Consider the following 25331-nt stretch of genomic DNA (forward strand, 5'->3'; position numbering starts at 1 on the left):
AAGTGAACACAGTGTTTATATATGGAACAGACAGACGAAGTGAGCACAGTTTTTATGTATGGAACACACAGACGAAGTGAACACAGTTGTTTTTGTATGGAACACACAGACAATGTGAATACAGTTTTTATACATGAAATATACAGATGAAGTTAACAACGTGTTTATGTATGGAACACATAGACGAAGTGAACAAAGTGATTATACATGGAACACATAGACGAAGTGAACACAGTGTTTATACATGAAACACACAGACGAAGTGAACACAAAGTTAATGCATGAAACACACAAACGAAGTGAACACAGTGTTATGCATGGAACACACAGACGAAGTGAACGCAAAGTGTACATGTATGGAACGTATAAACGAAGTAAACACTGTGTTTATAAATGAAACACACAGCCAATCGGTTTACACTACATTTGAATGTTATGTATGGAACATATTTTTGAATGATACATTGTTTTCATGTTTGGTACACGATAATAAATGGTACACAAATTTTAATGTATTTAAATCAAAGACAAATATTACACACTTTTTATGTAAGGAACGCATGTATGTTTGATTAGTTTTTAGGAATATGATCTGCTGTTGTCGTCAATAATTCTAAACTTCTATCTGTAGATATGACCTTGATCAGTACAAGTAAAAAGAATAAAGACTCATGCATTGGTCAAAATAAAACGTCACGTTTCAAAGATACCAAAGGTACACCATGATTAAAAAAGTAGAGCTATTAAACTCTCATAAATATCTGGAATTTCTGGGAAGTACAGTAAATCACCTCACTGACATGAAAAATATTAAATTGAACCATATTACATATCAGTTTTAATGTTGAAAATGTTAGATCTGGAGAGTTTGGCTTATTGAGTACAGATCAATCCAGGAGGTTGTAAAACTGGATTTGATCACATTCATGGAATTTTTCTAGCTGAATTCTGACCGCTAACTATTAAAATTTTATACTATAAAACTACATTGTTTTATTAACAGATAAAAAGAAAGAAAAAGATGTAAACCACTTGTGATATTTTAGTTTGATTGTAAGTACTTTTTGGGACTGTTTAATGCTAGAGATGGGCGTTCCTCTGGCGGTGTTGTATGCTAATGAGGGGCGTTCCTAGATGTGGTTGATTACCCCTTACACGGTCACAATCTGTTTTAATATTGTATATAAAGACCTAGAGGCCGGGGTAAGCCCAGCGGTAGTGAGCAGTATGAGGCTGATAATCACACTAACGGCTTTGTCATGTGTGCTATGGCAGGTGTCCGCCATGGCTGTCCATGGTGGGTGGAACTGGGAGAAATGTCGGAAACAATACGAGCAACTCCGTGCTGAGGTTCGACAGCTCCAGGAAACAGTCGCCTATCTCAAAAGCTCCGTCTCAAAATACTCCCACTATTACGTTAAAGGTGAGAGTACACGTCTAAATCATTAAGTGTCTACATGAAAAGTTAAATAGAAAAAAACAGAGTCAGGTGATTTATATAATTTCAGCCCATTTTTACCGAACAAATTAAGTAGAGGATATTGAATTATTCTCGTTGAAATGTCTGGTCATGTCTTCTTTCAAGAGAAAATGAGAACGACAAATGATAATATGATAAAATATTCGACACATATAACTTATAAGGTTCCATTTACAGCACTGTTAATACTTCTAAAAATCACAAGACGGTTCTGTTTGATGAGGAATAACGTTTACGCTTGAATCTATTTAACCTATGATGCTTCCTTTGCCCCTATGTCACTTGTGGATAAATGGAAATAGATATATGACAACAACATTTTCACGTTCTTTTTCCTATCGGTAGAAATGCGCTTACAATTATTTTGACAAAATAGCTCGTACCAAACAAGATAAATTCAAAGGATTCATTTTGTTCATTGATAATATCTATACTACTGCATTAAAATAATAGACTCGAATATTTGGGCTTTAATACTGAGAAATCGGAAGAGTTCTGTTTTTTGACTATTTTAAACATCATTGGTACTTGAAGCTTACCACTTTGTTTTTAATTTTTTCTCAATCAAGCTTCGCTAATTAATAATCAACGGAAATTCCTTTAAAAATTCCGGAAATCATCTGAAGTTTTTGGATTTTACAATCTTGCGCACGCGCATTACATTCACGCTAGTTCACGGGAGGCACTTTAGTTTATGTTTCCCTAATATCACATTTGCATGGATAAACTCAGAGACGATAAAACAAATGCGTGTTATTTTTCATTAGAAATTTTTTTTCTGTTCATCAAAGAAAATACAGGAAATAACTCTAACACAGTGCATATACTGTAAAAAAAAATCCCGAGAGTTTCGAATGTCAACATGGTGTGTAAAAAACGTTGTTGAAAAAAATGTTGAAATCTGCAATTATAGAAATAAACTTTTTGTAGAAAGGTATTTACAGCTTCAAAATGGTTTGTTATGGACAATTTTGCAATTTTCTGAGCACTACATTACGGGTATATGGGAAGCATTTTAACTGTGGTGAAGGCCTTTCCCCATACACAGTTACATAATTCCTACTCGGCAGAGTGTAGTGAAATTAATAGCATTATTATAGGCTTAAAGCTTGGTTATGCAAATGTCAACAATGTACAGTGTGTCGATGTATCTATTTCGTAAACACCCCTGCGAATGTTATTGTTAAATTTTAGACCACGTGGTTTTATTTGACCCTTTTAGTTTCGCAGTAAAAATCGTGCCTCGTGTTTTTAGTCTAGTTCATAGAATCTAGGTACTATAGTAGTCAATTATTAAATCTAGAGGTTTATTGATTTTAAACTTTATCTTCATTAATTGGTGGATGAAATGTGTTCTAGATACAAAAATATTTTTTGTCTGCTGTTGCAACAATTAACATGCTAAGTAGAGATCCCCCCTGAGGATTAGTTTTCGATCCGCGCCTGACCTAGTAATAGCATCAATAGTGAAAAAGACTTTACTATTTTATGCAGAATGTTCCTTGAAAATGACTCGATATATTAAGTTTTTATGCAAAACAGACATCCATTATTTTTTTTTTAAAACATGGTATTGCACACCATAAGCATCAAACAAGGATATGATTTTATTAAGCCACGATATGTTTATATTTCCAACCACTCAACACGTGGTTTTACACGAACGATAACTCTGTTCTGAATATAATCGTTTAATATAAAAACTGCTAAATGGTGAAATAAGACAAACATATTAAAAGAGTTTCATGTTTTAACAAAAACCAAAGTAGGATACGAAATGAAAATCGACCAGTACTTGCGCATTTTGAGAATATTATCCGAACACTTATACTTTCGCTCGAAATTTCACAGGAACAGAACAAATCTCGGTGAAGTCTCGTGAACTTTCATTCGAGCACCTCTGGATTTATTACATACTTAGCAACGATAAAGAAAATGTTCCGAACACATTCGCAGGGGTGGTAAATGTCCGATATCATATGCAATGTCAACCCGTGTCAAAATCTAGTGTGTATATATATATATATATATATATATATATATATATATATATATATATATATATATATATATATATATATATATATATAAAGATACACGGTTATAAGATGAGATATAAAAAGCACTAAAAATAACCAACGACACGAACAATAAAGTAAAATATTGTCAAATTTTCGGGACAACCGTCCCTTCTTCAGGACATCAAAATAAAAACTTCATAAGAAAGAAGAAAAACATCTACAAAACTAGCACTAAACTACAAACTAAATAATATATAAAAACTAGATAGTGTATTAACACCGGATCAAAACGTGGCAGCTACATCTTTGTATTTAAGATTTCGAGCCCGAGAAAGAAAAATCCCGTCCGACGCAGCGGACGGTCTGTAAAGAAGTGCTGAAAGATAACGCGAACGAATTAACTTGCTAAGTAGGGGTTTGCTGTTATTAGGGTCTTCCGTTTTCAACGGAAGACCCTCTTGTTATTCTTCGGTTTCTTTTTATGATTATTATTAGGGTCTTCCGTTTTCAACGGAAGACCCTCTTGTTATTCTTCGGTTTCTTTTTATTATTAAGGTCTTCCGTTTCCAACGGAAGACCTTATTGTTTTTCTTCGGTTTTTTTTCTCATTCTTCTCCTTTTTTTTTCTTACCGATTTTGTGTCAGCGATTCCTCGAAAACTGTTCGATCGATTTTAATAAAATTTGCAGATCTTATTTACATTAGTTTAAACTTGATCGGAAATTTTTTTGGTTGATGACGTCATTTCCGTTTTTGAAATATCGACGTTTTCTTGATTTTCAGAGTGTCGGCTTGTCCAAGAGAGTTATCAAAAATTATAAAAGATATTAAGTTCAAAATTTCAGGAATGATAGACAAAAGATTGTAGATATGTAATAAGGCATTAATAAATTTCAGGCACAAAAGGCGCTAAAGCTCGGTAGGGCTCGAAAAATGAGATGAAAAAAGCGTTGTGATTTTGCTTGGTTTTCTTAGATTATCTTTTTTCTCACAAATATTTTGTTAAGACATGTAGAAGAACAAAAATTTATATTTACAAGATCTTTTGTTTGACTCCTAGAAAAAGGGGCTGGCCCCTCAAATTAAGGACCTAGAACCCTTCAAAGTTTTCACTTTATAACTCAAAAGCGGTTAAGATTTCGATATGGCTGTCGCGGCAAAAGTTGTTCATTATGATCTTATTAATGTCGTTACAATAATATTTTGTTCGGGTATTGCGTAATATGAGTGTAAAAAGCCAGACTTGTTACCATGTATTTGTGTTTTATTTGGCAAATAAACGGGGTATTTGTGCGTATAACTGACATAAAGGGTACCGGTTTACACACGGAAAGTGTTTAAACATTTTAGTTATTTTCTAGTGAAACACAGTATGGATAAAAGAACTGTTTCTATGCAATGCATTTGAGTCGCATTTAAAATCTAGCTGTATACCGAACTGTGTATGTTAACAATTACGTATCCGATCCCTTGCCGCAGCCGAGGAAATAGGTCACGAATGGACTAGCGAGCGGTCTGCCGTTATCTAATACACAAGATTTGCGTCTTGCTGTAATGCACACATGGGGTTTTTTTTTATGTAGCTGCAAACACAAAACTTCCGATTTTAATGATTTTAATAGTAAATAAGAAAGATTATACCTTTACCTAATACCACAGACAGTGTACTAGCTTGCATTCGGAAAGTGTTTAAACAGTTTAATTCTTTTCTAGGGAAATATATTATGTGTATAGGAATTGCTTCTATGCAATGTATTTGAGTCGCATTTAAAATCTTGCTAGCTGTATTCCGAGCTTCATGTATGTAAACAATTATACGTATCCGATCCTTGCCCGTGGCCGAGAAAATAGGTCGCGGCTGGACTAGCGAGCGGTCTGCCGTTATCCAATACACAAGATATACGCATTGTTGTAATGCACACACGGGTGTATTTATGTAGCTGCAAACACAATGAATTCAGATTTTAACGATATTAAAGAGTAAATAAAAAAAAGACTATATTATTACCTACGAAGTATTGCTGTTTTGCTCTCGTAATTAAAAAAAAAAATAGATAGTATGGCTGTCATTGAAAAAAGGCGTTCTTTGTGTTCTTGTCTATGTCATGAAACAGTTTAATTGTTGGAAAATAGAATTCAGTTATCAAACTGCAAACGTTAACAGTTCAAACCCACCACGTTGAGTGTACATTTTCATAACACGGGCCGAGGAGATGCCGCGCTAGTGGACAGCCGATTCACTGAAGGACACATGCTTCTCGTGTTTATACGTTATCACACATTCCAATGCCCATTGATTCGTTGTTATTTTCATTTCCAATTATATTGGTTAACGATGCATCAAACCATTGATTTAAATCACAGTTCGTATAATAAAGGGAAAAAAAGCTGCCATCAATGAATATAATACAATTGTACGTTTTACAGTCGTACGATTTGAAATGTAAATAAATTCACCTGTGTCCGTTTGTGACATTTTGCTGCTGAGAATTAAATGCATTACACTACCAATTTCAACAAAATATAGGCGATATTCACATATCTATGATAATGTGATACTTCATTTGGCTAACAAAATATTAAAATTTTTATGAGTTATGAGAGAGAGAGAGAGAGAGAGAGAGAGAGAGAGAGAGAGAGAGAGAGAGAGAGAGAGAGAGAGAGAGAGAGAGTGTTAAGCAGGATGTAGTAAGTAAAAGTTGAAATATATTTAAAAAGCGTTCGAGATAAGGCAGCTTAAGAAGTCCAATGTTACATGCTTGCGGTAGGTACGGGCACGATAAAACAAACCATTTTTAAACAAGTTGAGGTTTTATTTACATTCAGGCCGTAAAATAATAAGGGTCACAATATTGGTATAACCTCTTCTCAGTGGTAGTCAGATTCATTAAAAAGCAAACTCATTGCTGATTTTATTCATTTATAAATTAATTTTTTTTCATTCTGAAAGAATATGTGAGTTTTAAAAATGTAATGTACATGTACATTCATTGTAAAAGTTGTGACTGTATTCCGACAGTTGAAGATCGAGTAGCGAAAACTAGACTTAGTAGATTAATTGTCTAATACAAATCGAATTGGCTTTAAAATTTGCATATTCAAGCACACTTAAATAGTTTATTCATAAATTATATATAATTATATTAATAAAAACGTCTGTATGCTGTATTATGTATTTGCTGTCTGATTTGGACTGTTCTCCCCCAAAAAGAAGCGCTCGGCGATCGCGTAAAAAACGTTCTGTAAAGTACAACACCTGATTGGAGTACATGCTTATACATAGGCGTCGGAACCGGGGGGGGGGGGGGGGGGGGGCTAGGGGGGGGCTAGCCCCCCCCCCCCTTTTTTTTGCAAAGTTATACCTAACCATTACAAACATAGCCTGATAGAGGGTTCAGCCCCTCCCCCCACTTTTTCTCGCAGGAAAGATTATTCAAAATGTTCAATTGTTCTGAATTATATTAGATTTCATCGATCTTATTTACGGTACAAATTTTCATTTTAAATATTTTTTTTCAAACAATAAATCCATAACGGAATACATACGATGGAAATCCTTGAATTAAATCGTCGTTATTGATAATCTTTCAAACATCCGATTTACCTGAAAAGTGCATGCTTAACCGTAAATTGTTAAACAAAACATTAACAAGTCAACAGGTGGCTGAAATACCTGATGGCGAGAACTGTTTTGATGCAGGGAAACAATAGATAAATATTAATATAAATGAGAATTTTATATAAAAAAAAATGAGCATTTTGACAGAATAATATGCAACTCTGTACGTGTAGCCATGCAACGGGGATAACAAACGATATCGGCAGTCTTACTCCCGCAGTATCCTGAATCACGGCCTGAAAAAAATTGGGTGAACTATAATCTAATTATCCAAATGCAATTCATAACAAGACTTTACGGTATTAACTGAAAAAAGTTGCTTCTTTGGATCTATATTAACAGTTGTTTAAATCAATAGCAACGACAGAAAAATTGGTCAATAATTGAGCATTAATATCTCGCAGAAGGCCGATCGATCGATAAGTGGACGGACTACGGGAGATAACTCTCACTAATAATATGCAGTAGGCTTTTTCATTGCGCCGGTTAACAGAATAGATAGGATCCGGATTGCACAATTTTTTTTTTTTAAACAAAAATGATGGGAAAATGTCAAGGGGCTGAATAATGTCGCCGGATTGGGCAGCATGCCGTAATAAACATCATCCGGATTCAACGAGTTTCAACATGTACATAATTTTTTCATTGAAATATTGCTTAATTGACAGGGAAAACTACATGTACTGCAACGTATATTATTGCACACATACTTAGCATAACCATCGTTTAAAAGCGTACAATTATTTTATTGAAAATCGGACCAAGCAGCTTTCACATTAAGATCTACATGTGTAAGACACTTTATTTGTCATGTGCATGATCATGTGCATTAATTATTTTCAATACCTGCTTATTCTCCACAATGATCTCCAATTCCATTCACAACTGTTGTCATTCAAAATCACATGAATTAAACAAAATTTAAAATTTTGTGTCGATCTCAACTGTTATGTATCCAAGAAATCTATTGATTTTAACATGTGTTACGTAATTAGGTAATAACGTTTTAAGGGGTCAAACTTCATTTACAAATTAGCATTTTTCCTTCGTAAACATTCACAGGATCGAAAACAGATTTCCTACGGATATTTATAATGGGGAATGTTTACATCTTTCCTCAATTCGGAAGTCTTTCGGAATATCTAGCACAATTTTTTAAAGTTATCATCCGGGCTTTATAATGGCTGATGCAATGCAAAATCCCCGTAGACGTTCTTTTTTTTTTTGCCGTGTATTAAAACCTGACAAGCTAGAGGGGGCGTTTCAAAAGGGAAATCTTGGGATTTTTTCATACTATCGAATGAACATCGTCTGAATCAAGAGATAATTACAAATATTAAATAATTTAAGAGAATGTGTGGCAAAAATATCTTGGGACAGACTTTAGGTATAAAACGTTTATATATCCTTACAATATAATGATTTTCTCCTGCGTTACCTAACTAGGGATATTAGGGGCCAGAGGTAGAAAAGTTTAATCTTGTCTATTTCAATTGAAAGAAATGCAAGTATTTAAAAAAGCAACGTAAGAGAACTTATAAAAAGCATTACAGGTAAGCATTAGTACTTCACTCCTATTTCCATATCATGTTTTGTTGTCGAAAATTAAAGTCGATGACGTGATTTACCTTTTAAAAATCGGACGGAAGACCTCCTCGTTGCTCGCAACGAGATCGTGTCTAGTTATTATTAGGGTCTTCCGTTTTCAACGGAAGACCCTCTTGTTATTCTTCGGTTTCTTTTTATTATTAGGGTCTTCCGTTTTCAACGGAAGACCCTCTTGTTATTCTTCGGTTTCTTTTTATTAGGGTCTTCCGTTTTCAACGGAAGACCCTCTTGTTATTCTTCGGTTTCTTTTTATTAGGGTCTTCCGTTTTCAACGGAAGACCCTCTTGTTATTCTATTGTTTCTTTCTATTATTATTATTATTCTTTTTATTTTTTTTTCTGACTCCTTTTCGGCTTTATAACTCAAAAAGTTTACAACCGATTTTGATGAAATTTTCAGAGGTTGTGTGCAACTATAATGCCTCAAAGTTTGTGAAGTTTCTTTGAAAACGTCACTTCTGTTTTTACGTTACGTCATTTTTAAAACTTTTAAAAAGTCATTTTGTCCGCGGCGTTTCTCAAAAACGCTTTAAGATAGAGGCTTGAAATTTTCAATGGTTATGATTTAATCGATTTACCTCTGTAATAAGGCTGGAAATGAAAATCTGTCACTTCCAGTCGAAACCGGAAGGGAATCAAATTTTTCGAAAAAATGAATTTTCTGATCAAATCAAAAATGAATATGTGTTTTATAGAGCTTATTTAGCTGAATCTAACACTGAAAGCCGTTTTGAAATCGGACGTTGCATTACAGAGATAAACGAGTTCAAAAAATGATTTTTCCGGAAATTTTGATTCCGCATTTTTGGTTAAGAAATTAGTATCAAATTCTTGGTTAAAATAACTTGTACCTCAGATTAATTGTTAAGTCGTACTGTAACACATTCGGATTTTTTTTGTTAAGTCGTTCTTGAAATCGGAAAGGTTTTTGTTAAGTCGTACGTAAAATCATTCGGATTTTGTTAAGTCGTACCAGGAATAATTCGATTTTTTCATCTTTTTATTTATGGTACTCTTTTTATTGGTTTAAGAGCTCTGCTTCTTACAGGAACTTCCAGCTTTACTTCTGACATTAACGGAAGACCCACTCGTTGCTTTGCAACGAGCTTTGCTCTAGTTATTATACTTTTTCTTTTTTTTTCTGACTTCTTTTTGGCTTCATAACTCAAAAAGTTTTTGACCGATTTTTATGAAACTTTCAGAGATAATGTGAAATTATAATGGCTCAAAGATGTTAAAGTTTCTATAGCAACGTCACTTCCGTTTTCACGTTACGTCATTTTTAAAATTTTCAAAAAGTCATTTTGTCCGCGGCTTTTTTCAAAAACGATTCAAGATAGAAAGTTGAAATTTTTAGAGCTTATATATTGATCGTTTTACCTCTGTAATAAGGCTGGAAATGAAAATCCGTTACTTCCGGTCGAAACCGGAAGTAAATCAAATTTTTCGAAAATTTGAATTTTTTGATCAAATAAAAAACGTATATGTATTTTGTAGAGCTAAATAAGCTGAATCTAACACTGAAAACCGTTTTTAAATCGGATGATTCATTACAGAGATATTGGGGTTTAAAAATTGATTTTTCCGGAAATTTTGATTCCACGCTATTGGTTTAAAAAATAGCATAAAGTTAAAAGTTAAATTAACTCGTACCAAAAATAGTTGTTAAGTCGTACTTAAACAAATTCGGATTTTTTTTGTTAAGTCGTTCTTGAAATCGGAAAGGTTTTTGTTAAGTCGTACTTAAAATCATTCGTATTTTGTTAAGTCGTACCAGGAATAATTCGATTTTTTCATCTTTTTATTTTAGTTACTATTGTTATTGGTTTAAGAGCTCTGCTTCTTACAGGAACTTCCAGCTTTACTTCCGACATTAACGGAAGACCCACTCGTTGCTTTGCAACGAGCTTTGCTCTAGTTATTATTATACTTTTTCTTTTTTTTTTCTGACTCCTTCTCGGCTTTATAACTCAAAAAGTTTCCAACCGATTTTAATGAAATTTTCAGAGATAATGTGTAAATATTATCCCTCAAAGATGTTAAAGTTTTACTTACAACGTCACTTCCGTTTTGACGTGACGTCATTTTTAAAATTTTCAAAAAGTCATTTTGTCCGCGGCGTTTCTCAAAAACGCTTTAAGATAGAGGCTTGAAATTTTCAATGGCTATGATTTGGTCGATTTACCTCTGTAATAAGGCTCGATATAAAAATCTGTCACTTCCGGTCGAAACCGGAGGTAAAACAAATTTTTCAAAAAAATGAATTTTCTGATCAAATCAAAAATGAATATGTGTTTTGTAGAGCTTATTAAGCAGAGTCTAACACTGAAAGCCGTTTTAAAATCAGACGATGCATCACAGAGATATTGGGGTTTAAAAATTGATTTTTCCGGAAATTTTGATTCCGCGTCATTGGTTTAAAAAATAGCGTAATAATCAAAGTAAAATTAATTCGTACGAAAAATAATTGTTAAGTCGTACTGTAACACATTCGGATTTTTTTGTTAAGTCGTTCTTGAAATTGGAAAGATTTTTGTTAAGTCGTACTTGAAATAATTCGGATTTTGTTAAGTCGTACCAGGAATAATTCGATTTTTTTCATCTTTTTATTTTAGTTACTATTGTTGTTGGTTTAAGAGCTCTGCTTCTTACAAGAACTTCAACCTTTACTTTCGACATTAACGGAAGACCCACTCGTTGCTTTGCAACGAGCTTTGCTCTAGTTATTATACTTTTTCTTTTTTTTTCTGACTCCTTCTTGGCTTTATAACTCAAAAAGTTTCCAACCGATTTTAATGAACCGTTCAGAGATAATGTGAAACTATTATAGCTCAAAGATATTAAAGTTTTCTTGAAAACGTCACTTCCGTTTTGACGTAACGTCATCTTTAAAATTTTAAAAAAGTCATTTTGTCCGCGGCGTTTCTCAAAAACATTTTAAGATAGAGGCTTGAAATTTTCAATGGTTATGATTTGGTCGATTTACCTTTGTAATAAGGCTGGAAATGAAAATCTGTCACTTCCGGTCGAAACCGGAAGTGAAACAAATTTTTCGAAAAAATGAATTTTCTGATCAAATCAAAAATGAATATGTGTTTTGTAGAGCTTATTATACTGAATCTAACACTGAAAGCCTTTTAAAAATCGGACGATGCTTTACAGAGATATCGGGGTTTAAAAATTGATTTTTCCGGAAAATTTGATTCCGCGTCCTTGGTTTAAAAAATAGCGTAATGTTCAAAGTAAAATTAACTCGTACCAAAAATAATTGTTAAGTCGTACTTGAACACATTCGGATTTTTTTTTGTTAAGTCGTTCTTGAGATCGGAAAAGTTTTTGTTAAGTCGTACTTATAATCATTCGTATTTTGTTAAGTCGTACCAGGAATAATTCGATTTTTCTCATCTTTTTATTTAAGTTACTATTGTTGTTGGTTTAAGAGTTCTGCTTCTTACAGGAACTTCCAGCTTTACTTCCGACATTAACGGAAGACCCAGTCGTTGCTTTGCAACGAGCTTTGCTCTAGTTATTATACTTTTTCTTTTTTTTTCTGACTTCTTTTCGGCTTCATAACTCGAAAAGTTTTTTACCGATTTTTATGAAACTTTCAGAGATAATGTGAAATGATCATGCCTCAAAGATGTTAAAGTTTCTTTAGCAACGTTACTTCCATTTTTACGTTACGTCATTTTTAAAAATTTCAAAAAGTCATTTTGTCCGCGACTTTTTTCAAAAACGCTTCAAGATAGAGGCTTGAAATTTTCAATGGTTATGATTTAATCGATTTACCTCTGTAATAAGGCTGGAAATTAAAATCTGTCACTTCTGGTCGAAACCGGAAGTAAATGAAATTTTTCGAAAAATTGAATTTTTTGATTGAATCAAAAACAAATATGTGTTTTGTAGAGCTTACCAAGCTGAATCTTAGACTGAAATCCGTTTTAAAATCGGACGATGCATTAAAGAGATATCGGGGTTTAAAAATTGTTTTTTCCGGAAATTTTGTTTCCGCGTCCTTGGTTTAAAAAATAGCGTAATGTTCAAAGTAAAATTAACTCGTACCAAAAATAATTGTTAAGTCGTACTTAAACACATTCGAATTTTTTTTTTGTTAAGTCGTTCTTGAATTCGGAAAGGTGTTTGTTAAGTCGTACTCAAAATCATTCGTATTTTGTTAAGTCGTACCAGGAATAATTCGATTTTTTCATCTTTTTATTTAAGTTACTCTTGTTATTGGTTTAGGAGCTCTGCTTCTTACAGGAACTTCGAGCTTTACTTCCGACATAAACGGAAGACCCACTCGTTGCTTTGCAACCAGCTTTGCTCTAGTTATTATTATTATTCTTTTTCTTTTCTTCTGACTCCTTTTTTGCCTCATAACTCAAAAGATTTTTAACCGATTTTGATAAAATTTTCAGAGGTTTTTGCAAGTTGGCGTCCCTCAAAAATGTAAAAGTTTTAAAGAGAACGTTACCTCCGTTTTGACGTGACGTCATTTTTAAAAAATTCAAAAAGTCATTTTGTCCCGGACTTTCCTCAAAAACGCTTTAAGATAGAGGCTTGAAATTTTCAATGGTTATGATTTGATCGATTTACCTCTGTAATAAGGCTCGAAATGAAAATCTATCACTTCCGGTCGAAACCGGAAGTAAAACAATTTTTTTGAAAAAATGAATTTTCCGATCAAATCAAAAACGAATATGTGTTTTGTAGAGCTTATTAAGCTAATTCTAACACTAAAAGCCGTTTTAAAATCGGACGATGCATTACAGAGATATCGGTGTTTAAAAATTGATTTTTCCGGAAATTTTGATTCCACGTCCTTGGTTTAAAAAATAGCATAAGGTTTATCGTAAAGTTAACTCGTACCAAAAATTATTGTTAAGTTGTACTTAAAACATTCGGATTTTTTTTGTTAAGTCGTTCTTGAAATTGGAAAAGTTTTTGTTAAGTCGTACTTCAAATCATTCGTATTTTGTTAAGTCGTACCAGGAATATTTCGATTTTTTTCATTTTTTTTTTTTAGTTACTCTTTATGTTAGTTAAAGAGCTCTGCTTCTTACAGGAACTTCCAGCTTTACTTCCGACATAAACGGAAGACCCACTCGTTGCTTTGCAACGAGCTTTGCTCTAGTTATTATTCTTTTTCTTTTCTTCTGACTCCTTTTTTGCTTCATAACTCAAAAAGTGTTTAACCGATTTTGATGAAATTTTCAGAGATTTTTGTAAGTTGGCGTCCCTTTTAAAGAGAACGTCACTCCCGTTTTGACGTGACGTCATTTTTAAAAATTTCAAAAAGTAATTTTGTCCCGGACTTTTCTCAAAAACGCTTTAAGATAGAGGCTTGAAATTTTGAATGGTTATGATTTGATCGATTTACCTCTGTAATAAGGCTGGAAATGAAAATCTATCACTTCCGGTCGAAACCGGAAGTAAAACAAAATTTTCGAAAAAACGAATTTTCTGATTTAATCAAAAATGTATATGTGTTTTGTAGAGCTTATTAAGCTGAATCTAACACTGAAAGCCGTTTTAAAATCGGACGATGCATTGCAGAGATATCGGGGTTTAAAAATTGATTTTTCCGGAAATTTTGATTCTGCGTCCTTGGTTTAAAAAATAGCGTAATGTTTAAAGTAATATTAACTCGTACCAAAAATAATTGTTAAGTCGTACTTGGACACATTCGGATTTTTTTGTTAAGTCGTTCTTGAAATCAGAAAGGTTTTTGTTAAGTCGTACTTAAAATCATTCGGATTTTGTTAAGTCGTACCAGGAATAATTCGATTTTTCATCTTTTAATTTTAGTTACTCTTGTTATTGGTTTAAGAGCTCTGCTTCTTACAGGAACTTCCAGCTTTACTTCCGACATTAACGGAAGACCCACTCGTTGCTTTGCAACGAGCTTTGCTCTAGTTTAAGTTGTATTAGTAAGATAATTCGTAGTGAAAGTTTATAGGGAAGATTGGCCTTGTAAAAGACCACATAAATAATCATGAATGTAAAAACTAATGAAAGTTAAATAAAGAAAATAAAATGGATAGAGAACAATTAAAAATAAGAAAACCGATTAAGGAAAGAGCTAATAATTTGAATAATTAACATGATTAATAGTTTGTACATGGACCCAAAAAGATGAAGATTCAAAGATGTAGCTGCCACGTTTTGATCCGGTGTTTATACATTATCTAGTTTTTATATATTATTTAGTTTGTATTTTAGTGCTAGTTTTGTAGATGTTTTACTTCTTTCTTATGTAGTTTTTTTGTTGTCCTGAAGAACAATGTTGTCCTATATATAATATAAAACTCTGAATTTTGTAAATATTTAACAATAAAGCACATGTAACTTAATGCTCGAATTTGTTTGGCACTCAAAACATGAGGAAAATAGACAAAAGGGTGCCTCATAATGCAGTAAACCAATTTAAGGCTCCCCTAATAGCAGAATGCAAATAAGTCGGCCATTTTAGTTTCTGTGCATTTTCAAGAGCAAGTCTTTAGGCATCGTTTTTATAGTATTTTCAGGGTACATTCGCCAACTTTTTAAAGATATACAATACCCGCTAAAAATTATGAAATTCTGCACGCGTAAAATTCGGATGTTTTTTGAGTTACCTCCCTTTGTATTAGAGTCTCGCAAAATTAATTTTTGAAATTTTTCTACATACTTTTTTATTTATTCAAAAGTTAAACTTCTATATTATGCAATTGTGAATTTAAACAAAAATGATTTTCATGTATACCGCATAAAAATAGCTGGAAAATCCCTACTCATCATGCCTTTTTCCCCAGAGAACCCTCCCCCCTCTTGAATTTATACGAAACGGTGTTTAGCTACCAAAGACATTCAATGCAGATGCTTTGCATTGTTAGAATACTGACTATGGTATGGATGATCTAAAATCGAATTGATTGATATACATTTTTAAGAAATTTAATAGTAACATTTTAATTTATCTTTTACTAGCACAGAATGAAGTTTTGGCATTCAGTCAACGGAATGTTAACTGAAATGCTACTGAATGTTGACTGAACGGTCTTGGAAAATGACTGAATAACAGAGCTATTCCATTTAGTCACAATCAATTAACATTTAGTTACCTTTGTTTTGACTTAAGAGTAGAAGTAAATGTACATCAAATGTAGTTGTTTCTAATTCTTAAACTACAGTTAAAGCATGTAAAATTCAAAATAAAATAAAGTAATACTAGTGTAATAAGGGATATTTTTGAATTACAGGTCCGAGAGGTCCCCCTGGTCCTGCAGGGCCGATGGGTCCCAAGGGAGACCCCGGAGTACAAGGAGAAAAGGGAGATCCCGGAAGTCAAGGAGCACCTGGAATGAAAGGTGACCAAGGAGTACAAGGGCCTAAGGGAGAAAAGGGGGACCGAGGACCTAGAGGATTCACTGGTAAATCTGGGGAAAAGGGCGACAAAGGAAATACTGGGCCAAAGGGAAATACCGGACCTCAAGGTCCACCGGGAGAAAAAGGTCAAAAAGGAGAAAAGGGCGAAAAGGGAGATAGGGGGCCAAGAGGATTTAGAGGTGAGAAAGGAGATAAAGGAGACCCAGGTGATCAGGGACCTAAGGGCGACCAGGGTCCAGCAGGACTTCCTGGACTTCCTGGAAAGGATGGGAAAAGGGGACCAAGGGGCCCTCAAGGTCCACAAGGAGAACAGGGTCCTAAAGGAGACAAGGGAATGCAAGGTCAAATGGGACAAAAAGGTAATCAAGGTGAGAAGGGAGATCAAGGTCCAAGGGGTCTTCAAGGCAACACCGGACCAAGAGGTCCTCGTGGTTTGCAGGGACCTCAGGGACCACGAGGAATGAAAGGAGAAAAAGGAGATGATGGTCTCAAAGGAGAAAAAGGGGATACTGGACCAAGGGGTTCCCGAGGATTTAAGGGCCCCAAAGGTGATCAAGGCCCACAAGGAAGAAGGGGGCCACCTGGTGGAAAGGGAGAAAAGGGAGAAAAGGGCGAAAAAGGAGCCAAGGGAGACAAAGGCGACCCAGGGGAGCAAGGGCCTCAGGGGGAGACTGGTCCAAAGGGTGATCAAGGACCAATGGGACTACCAGGACCGAAAGGTAAAAGAGGACCGAGGGGACCACGAGGTTTCAGGGGTCCAAAGGGAGACAAAGGGGATCCAGGAATTGTGGAAAAAAATTATGCATACTAACATATTAATCGTGCGATTTGTAATATGGAACCCATATTTTATTGATTTTATATTACGTAGTAAACATTAAATGATTTGTACATATGATGATTGTTGGGCTATTGTATTTATTGCCAAAACTTAATGTGAACCGTTTATTCAGTCAAGGTTATCAATTGATTGTTCGAAAAAATTAAGCATCAATCAGATGCACAAAAATGGCTTTGACGACAGTTAAAAACTTTTTTCCATCCCCCCCCCCCGTTTTTTAAACAAAATATTCGACCATTGTTTAGTAGATCAACCTTTGAGTAAACCAGGCTATGGTATTTATAGGTGGGATTTTTTTTCTCCAATGTAAATCCTTTATTTAAAGTAAGGAATTAAAACATATGCCTCTGTATAAGTGGGTATTTATCAGTGATTTATTGTACCAGCACATACAGTACTCTGGTTTTAAAATTCTTTATCCACAATATCTGGATATGTACTGCGCGGAGAAGAAGTGGTGACAGAGGTTCTTTTAAAAAAAAATTATTATTTTACTATTCTACTATAGCACAAATAATAGATACTAAACAAGTTTATTATTGGATAAAAAGAATTAAAAACTGTTGGATACATGATGAATTTGTGTCCAATCCATGGTGAAGTGAAAAACTGATCTCAAGAAAATAAATGTTCAAGGCTACTTTGATTAAAAGTTGTTTTAAACGCACTTCTTTCAATTTAGTTGTGTCAAATATGAGTTAGTTCTGTGGAATATATGTAAGTAAGAAAGCATTCAAATTTGGCTATTTTGTAAAATTTTGATAATCAATATTTAAATTTTGAGATCACTGTGTTATAATTTTATAAACATGTAATAATCCAAATTTTGATTATGATAAAATACAGGATTCTTATTCAGGATTGTTCAAAACAACACACATTAAAGTATAAGTATTACACTAAGCAAAAATTGTCGAATTAAATTATATATGAACTCACCCTTTTTATTAAAAGTGTTAAGGATAGATTAGCCCTTATTATTTTGTTTTGTAATATTTTTAAGGCCGGTAATATTAAATGGAGCAAGTGGGATTCTAGTTGCATTACATTTAAAAAACCCAACCTGTTATAAAGTGTTGAATGCATGCTCAATTTAAGGGTAGCATTAATTTGTAACTTTAAGTTGTTAACGGTAGATAAAAACGTGCACGCGTGGTTGAAAAGCAATAATTTGACCCATAAAAGATGAAACGAGTCAAATCAATGCCATGCGACTCAAGAGAGTGTTAAGTTTTGTCAATATGTCCATTGGTAAGATGGATTAATGTTATAGTTTGTTTTAATGGACGACCATGCTGTTTGGTCATTTCTAGTTGATCATGCTACTTAAAGTAGTCATTACTTTTCTTAGATTTACGATTGTGAAGTAATTGTTATTGTGAGTTTATCGTTTGTTATTTTTAACGTACTAGAGTGATTAATTGTTATGTCATTTACCTTTGACGCAGATTTTTTTCTTTTCTTTAATGGAACAAAAATCATGCAACACAAGTGTTTCTGGGGTGATCAAATGTGTTTTGCTGAAATTCAACAGTTGATGATTTAACAAAAACAATAAAATTGTTATTAAGCATCTTTTTTTAAACGACTAAAAGAACAACTAAGGCAAAGAATTGATTCTCTTGATATAGTACTACACATACGTACTATCCATGTAACAAAATGCTTTTTCTATACTTACAGACAACAGCGAAATGACAGAAAAACATATTTGTCATTTCTTAGCAACTTTACCCCAATTTTCCTGAATCTATTTAATTGTATTCTGTACAGCTGCCATTAGCCAACAGTTTCTTGGACTGTTCTTGATCATTACAAAATATCACCTTTCTTAATGTTCGACTTTTCACTCTTTCATTTCCTGCATGGATGAAGTAGGTGGAGGTATTCAAATTTCCACATCTTCGGATCTTGCAAACGTTTTTAATAAGATTTTAGCATATCTTAACACTGATGCCACTAAACTCTGGACAGTCGAAATCAAAAGAAAAAATGTTTTCATGTCAACAGTACATTGTGTGTGAGCACAAAAAAAGGTCGAATGCATTGGTGTCAACGGTCGGGAGTTGACTCGTGATAATTTCTGTCACCAAGATGCAAAGAATATCATGAGTAATATTCTGGTTACTTGGCTGTATAAGCACCTGGTATACGATTTTACGTACGAGCCCCATCATCTTTTTCCAGACTCATCCAAAGTGTGACGGGGGGGGGGGGGTTGAATATTAACTTTGTACTAAGAGCGTTTATAAACTTCTTTAAGTCGTCATCCTCAGTGCTGATGATATCAATTGCAGGTTGTTTGTTGCTTCAATGAAATTGAAACCTCTGTCTAATCAGGTTAGGGTTAGGGTTAGGGCTATATTTATATTTTTAATCTTTCCTCTTAAACTGGCAAAATGGCGCACATCAAAGATGAATGCTGAATAAGTAAAAATCAACTACCGACCACACCCCAAAGAAAGTGTAGTCAGATCAGCCCCAGGGTATACCAAAGTATTTGTACCATTTGAAAATAACTTCTTTGAAAAATATTTAACATTGATATTGTCACGTATCAAGCCAAGTCAGTTGCTATTCATGAGTTTTTCTGCATCTGATAGATCTTTAAAGCTATGTATTTTTTAAATAAGTTTTACTTTATTGATTAATCCTTAAGTTTTTGTGTTTATAGAAAAAGAAATCCAACTCAATTCATTTATTCTCTTAAAACCATGTAAATGGTACAAGAGGTAAATTATAAATATATAAAATATATACATTTATACAAAGTCTAAATGAGCAGAGCTGGCTCATTTTGCAGATGAAGAACAAATCTCATAATTTTTTGTAATAAAAATACATATAGTTCTTTTAAATATAGAAATGGTATTCGTCTAAAAATTACTGAACTTGATCATATTTGGTTGGACATAGTATTTTCTTGCTAAATTGAATCTATTGCATTGCAATATAACAGATAATTTGATTCGTACCGAACTTGATTATTTTTATACAGATTTCATGGCGTTGTTAATAATTCCAACGACCAACCTCTATCGGAAAACGATGGTTACTTGTTCTAAATTTTACAAGAATATTTCTAAATTTTCTAGATAGTGTACTTAAATATTTTTCACAAACAAAGCTGTTGATATCACTGTACCATTTTTGAAGAAACTGATCTTTAAGCTTTTAATTAATTGAAGCATTAACCAATTTGATGCTGTAGAAATCTTGATCCATGGAAATATTACATATTCCTGTTGTGTAAGAAATATTATGTATACATGATATCCATCAATTGGTGGGCTGGTTTTTGTTTGGTATATATTATACAAATGCTTATAAACAATTCTACACAATTTGTTATCATTTCCATACATCAATCTTCCCCAAAATGATCTTATTCTTGTAAAAATACTTATGTAAAGAAGATAATGTCAAGTTTCTCCAAGCACAATTATTTTAATTTTAATTACTTCAATTAATTTGAAGTACTAGATTTAAGGTATAAAATATATTTTAAAAAAACGTAAATGTAAACGTTCAATTATATTAACATTTTTCAAAGCCTAAAGTTTGCATTCATATAACAGGACAGGAGTTACAAATTTGTCAAATAAAAAATGTTGATAGTCGAAAGGTAAATATATAATCGTATTTATCTAATAATGCCGTACATGGCTTTTTGTGCCTGGTCACAAATATGTTTTTAGCGTTGCAGAATGATCCCATATCCAAAATGTTAATTTCTTTGACAATTTCTATAACTTTGTCATTAAATTTAAATGTGTTTTGGAGCTGGTCCTTTAAAAAATATGACAATTTTAGTTTTTTAACATTAACATGGAGTTTCCATGTCTTATTCGTACGTAAGTTTGTTAACTGAACCCTAACTTAATGAGTTTAGATAATTCCCCACCCTTATACTGTTTAGCAGCATGCTGCAGACTAGTTTTTAACCTGTTTCCTCTAAAGAGAAATGACTCTACAAACATCTACTAGTGAGTGAATTCAACTCATTTTCGTGATCGTTTTCACATCATCAAAAATTTGACTCACTGCTTTTGTACTTTGCACTACAGATGATATTGTCTGTCTCATTTCTTTCATTTTTCATTTTCACATGTGTTCACTTTACTTAGTAATGATGCAACTGTAAGCCTTCTGTCTTACGGATCCAACTGAGGGTCAGCTCAAACTTAGTGATGACAAGTCCAGTATTTCGTTCTCAAGCGGTTTTATTAAGCGTGATCGTATAGTTACAATTATATCAGTTAATAGCAGCCCAAATCAAGAGTCTGCTCAATCTCCTTTCACATGGGTATATATAAGGTTTTACTTATATAAGGTTTTGACTAGTTCGGCCCATATACGACGATCATGAGTAAACATTTAGTGTTCAAAATTAAGATTAATATTTTATTTCTAAATAAAGTAACAAAACCGTCAAAACTGCCAATCAAAGAGTCTGGATGCAGGATATGAGTCTCCGAGTCCTGGGTCTCGGAGTCCCCCACCTAGTATGAGGCATCACTTACTCATAATACGTGCATTCATACACGGCATGAAAGGCTTCAAAGGTTAATATATAGAATACACAATACATGAGTCAATATAGAGTACTAGAGCTATCGTTGCAGACACAGAATCGCCAAATTTGACACTTGTTTTTAAACTCTCAATTTGGATATTATTATGCCCGTATTATTCACCTGGTTTAATAACATCATTTAGGAATACTACACATTGCTACAAGAGTCACAGAGTTCATTCTGTTAATTATCATTAACACCATTAAGTACGCAGTATTTAGGTACACAAAAATATCATAGTGACCATTATGTAATACTAGCAATTCAAGGTCATAGCATGGCTATCTGTTTACATACGTCCCCCAAACAAAAGAAATATCCCGAAGGGAGATTTCTCATGCCTGGCGCCCGGAATAGGAATGAGTCCTTGATCTACTCTTGATCAGACGAACTTCCTAGTGACATACCAGTCAGAACATCTATGTTAAGAGATAGTAACAAGTGACATGTTTCCCCCTCCGGCTTGGAACATCATTCATCTACAAAAACAAATCTATAACCAGGATGTATACATGTACATAAAATCATATACGAGTACTTTGATTATATCGCATTACAATCATGAAAACAATAATGAATAAAGTATGACAATAATGACCAAGATGAAATAACCATAGTTGAATATAATCGTAATTCATCATCAAAGTAATACTAAGTATGGTTAAGCTTGATGTCACATATATATACAAAGTCAGTGCATGCTTATAAGTTCACAAAAATATCTCTTCCTTCCTAGGGGTGAGGTTAGCGTCATAGGTTCGGAGTCCATCGGTTTCTTCCTGAAGTTATCCAGAGTGAATCACCAAATACAAGATTTACATTAGCACAAGATAACGCATATTTCTACTTTAACACATTTCACATTTTTTAATTTTCGCTAAATTTCACAATCCTTTCATAAGGAATACACAACTTCTTCGCGGCTGTAGCTTAATTATTCATCCATCATCGGCAACCGTAGATGGAGGGTCGGCGCGGATGGCGAGGCGACTTCTTGCGGAGCGTCTCCTGCGTTCCTCTGTTGCGTAGACATCGCGGCCTTCTCTTCCAGGTATTTACGTGCCAGCTCTGGGTCCGGTCTATAGTATTTGGTCCATGGAGATTCTTCATTTTTCTCCTCTTCAAGTAATTGTTGTGCTAGTTTGTTCGAAATTGTCCCTGTGTTACTGGTCAATTTGCGAGTTTCGAGTATTCCGCTCCGTCGGGGTTTCTCTTGGATCCTAGTGTCTTTCGGGATTGGTTCAAGTTCAATAATGTCACTATACTCTGTCCCGAGTTTTTGCTTCCACCACTTTTTGCTTGATATTTCAATAATAGTAAATACCTTGGTGCTCAAACTACGTTCATCCAGTAATATAAAAAATGTCCAGATTATCTGTTTTGAAACGCCCCCTCTACCGCTTCAGGTTTCAATACACATCCCGAAATTGAAAGTCTACGGAGATTTTGCATTGCAACAGCCATTAATAAGCCCGGATGATAACGTTCAAAAATTGCGCGATGTATTCCGAGTGTATTCCGAATGGAGAAAAGATGTAAACATTCCCCATTATAAATCTCCGTAAGGAATCTATTTTCGTTCCTGTGAATTTTTCTGAGTGGAAAGGGATAATTGTTCAATGAAGATATCTTGAATATATTCCCCTTTAACTATTTCAATTGTATTTCTTTCACAGGTATGTGTTATTCAATTAAAAATCATCAAAAAGCGATGGAAGCAATAACTTGGGACAGACTTTAGAGGTCCATTTCTCTGGATTCACACAACAAAATACAGTGTCTTTGGAAGAACCTTTCTTATCTCCGTCACTATCCCTTTTTCGACAACCTGTCCAGCAACCACTACAGCATATACCACCCCACTTTTTAATATTCACAATATCAGAGATTTATAATACTAGTTAAAAGGTTCAAATACACAAACACACACACACACACATACTCGTAAAGACATGAAACTCACTACACACGACTTTTCACCAGAAAGTCACTACACTATTTTCTAAGGGTCGTGAAGAAAAAATTTGAGCAAATTTATAAAAGACTGTCTACTCTTATTAGCCTAGGGGGCTGATAATTCGTAAATTCATTATATTAAAAATTTGGGTTTTCCCCTGAACTCCACTACATCAGACCACGTGACCCACCAGTTAGACACATGATTCTCACTACATTGTCAGGTTTGAAATACACACATGAAACTGACTACTTACATTAATTTTACTTATTTATCCCATCTTCTCATTATCAAATGATTTGAAACACCATACATTCTTTGTACAGTTTCTAAAGAATTATAGCACACAAGTTTTGTGATTTATAGTGGATTTTAAATAACGTATGTGGCAACGCACTTTCAGAAAAGTACACACTTAACAAAAAATAAAACGCGTTAAACTTAGGACTAAGCTAACGCAGTTTGAAAAAAAAAAATTCAAACTGCGTTATGAAGGAGCTTCAACATTTTTTATTATCGAAACACTTAACGCACTTTAAAAAAATATGTTAAAATAGAAAAATCTGGAATTGAATTTCTAATTTGCTGATTGTATGATGAATTGTTAACACTAGTAAATCTCATTAACCGTCTTTGAGAACGGGGGTGGGTGTGGGTTAACCAATCATACAGGTCAATTACCATTGCATCATTTACTTGTAATTGATTTCAGGAAGAAGGTTGCCTACCCCTTATCTTTCTATCCAAAACGTATGATATTCAGCAACTTGAAGTAAACGTTTCTGACATAGCCCAATGTATCAGATAAGAAGTACATTAATTTTGCTGCATAGACAAAAAAGGAAAAAGGCAATTGCTACGCGATGCAGTTCATGTCATATTTGGATAATTTAAAACTCCTGATTTGTTCTTGTGTAAATTGTCAAACTACGTAAGCTTATGAGAAAAAAATTCTAATCGAGAAACTGTTTATAAAGTAAGCTGAGAATGCATTGGGTTCTTTTTTTTTTTAAATATATCCCATTGAGCTAAACAATATCAAACCAAGGTTAAAACAATCAGTCATTGTATGTCAATAAAAGTATCAATTATTTGGACCAAATCCTGAACAGTTTTTTATAATATCGACGATATCAACGCACTTTGAAAAAAAAAATAAAAGCGCGTTTAACTGGTTCCAAAATTACTAGTAACACACTTTGAATTTTTTTCAAAGTGCGAAATATTTCAAAGTGCATGTAACAAACCTATAAATCTTTGAATAAACCCAATTATTTGTTTTTCAATTATTTTTTTGATTTTTGAATAGCTAAAACCGAATGTTGTTATTAGAACAACTAATGGACCGTGGCAGTTTAGTTATTGAAAGAGAAATCCTATCACAGGCCCCTTCTACCTACATGTACATGTATATCACACGCATATACAAGCATCCATCATCTTTCATTTTCAGCCAAAGCTGTATGGTTATTTAAAGACAGAATGACGGCACAACTTCTGAGTAGAGCACTAGTTTTAATGGTGAAATTACAGATTATGATATAAAAATTCATGCAATTATTCACACCAAAATGCTCAATCACATTGATTATTTCTACATAATATTGCAAGGCATATACAAAAAAAAGATCATGCATTAGCTAAGCTTATTTCATGCTAGGATCTAGAGGGAGGTCGGGGGGGGGGGGGGGGTCTGACCCCCCCCCCCCCCCTTGCAAAATTAAGATTTCTTTAAATTACATTATAAAATTACCAAAAATATGCCTCGGACCCCCCCCCCCCCCCCGACAAACTCAAATAACCGTCCGACCCCCCTGGAATTCTTTTTGGATCCGCGCATGTATTTTTTGACGTAGTGATG

General features: G+C 33.8%; 1 protein-coding gene across 1 annotated transcript; it reads left to right on the forward strand.

Annotated features, from left to right (window-relative positions):
- Positions 1 to 1134: 1134 nt before the first annotated feature.
- Positions 1135 to 16991, forward strand: LOC128186499 (collagen alpha-1(XXV) chain-like). Its single transcript, XM_052856290.1, has 2 exons — positions 1135 to 1423; positions 15969 to 16991. The coding sequence occupies exons 1-2, from the start codon at positions 1135 to 1137 to the stop codon at positions 16904 to 16906; spliced, it is 1227 nt and encodes a 408-aa protein (XP_052712250.1). The 3' UTR covers positions 16907 to 16991.
- The last annotated feature ends 8340 nt before the right edge of the window (positions 16992 to 25331 follow it).

The sequence above is a fragment of the Crassostrea angulata genome, chromosome 6 (assembly GCF_025612915.1).
Source record: "Crassostrea angulata isolate pt1a10 chromosome 6, ASM2561291v2, whole genome shotgun sequence".
Taxonomy (NCBI): Eukaryota; Metazoa; Mollusca; class Bivalvia; order Ostreida; family Ostreidae; genus Magallana; species Magallana angulata.

What these genes read in the sequence shown, in the direction of transcription:
- LOC128186499 (XM_052856290.1), top strand. Translation starts at nt 1,135, where the DNA reads ATGTGGTTGATTACCCCTTACACGGTCACAATCTGTTTTAATATTGTA. An exon ending in CTCCCACTATTACGTTAAAG is followed by an intron (nt 1,424 to 15,968) that starts GTGAGAGTACAC and finishes TTTGAATTACAG; the next exon opens with GTCCGAGAGGTCCCCCTGGT.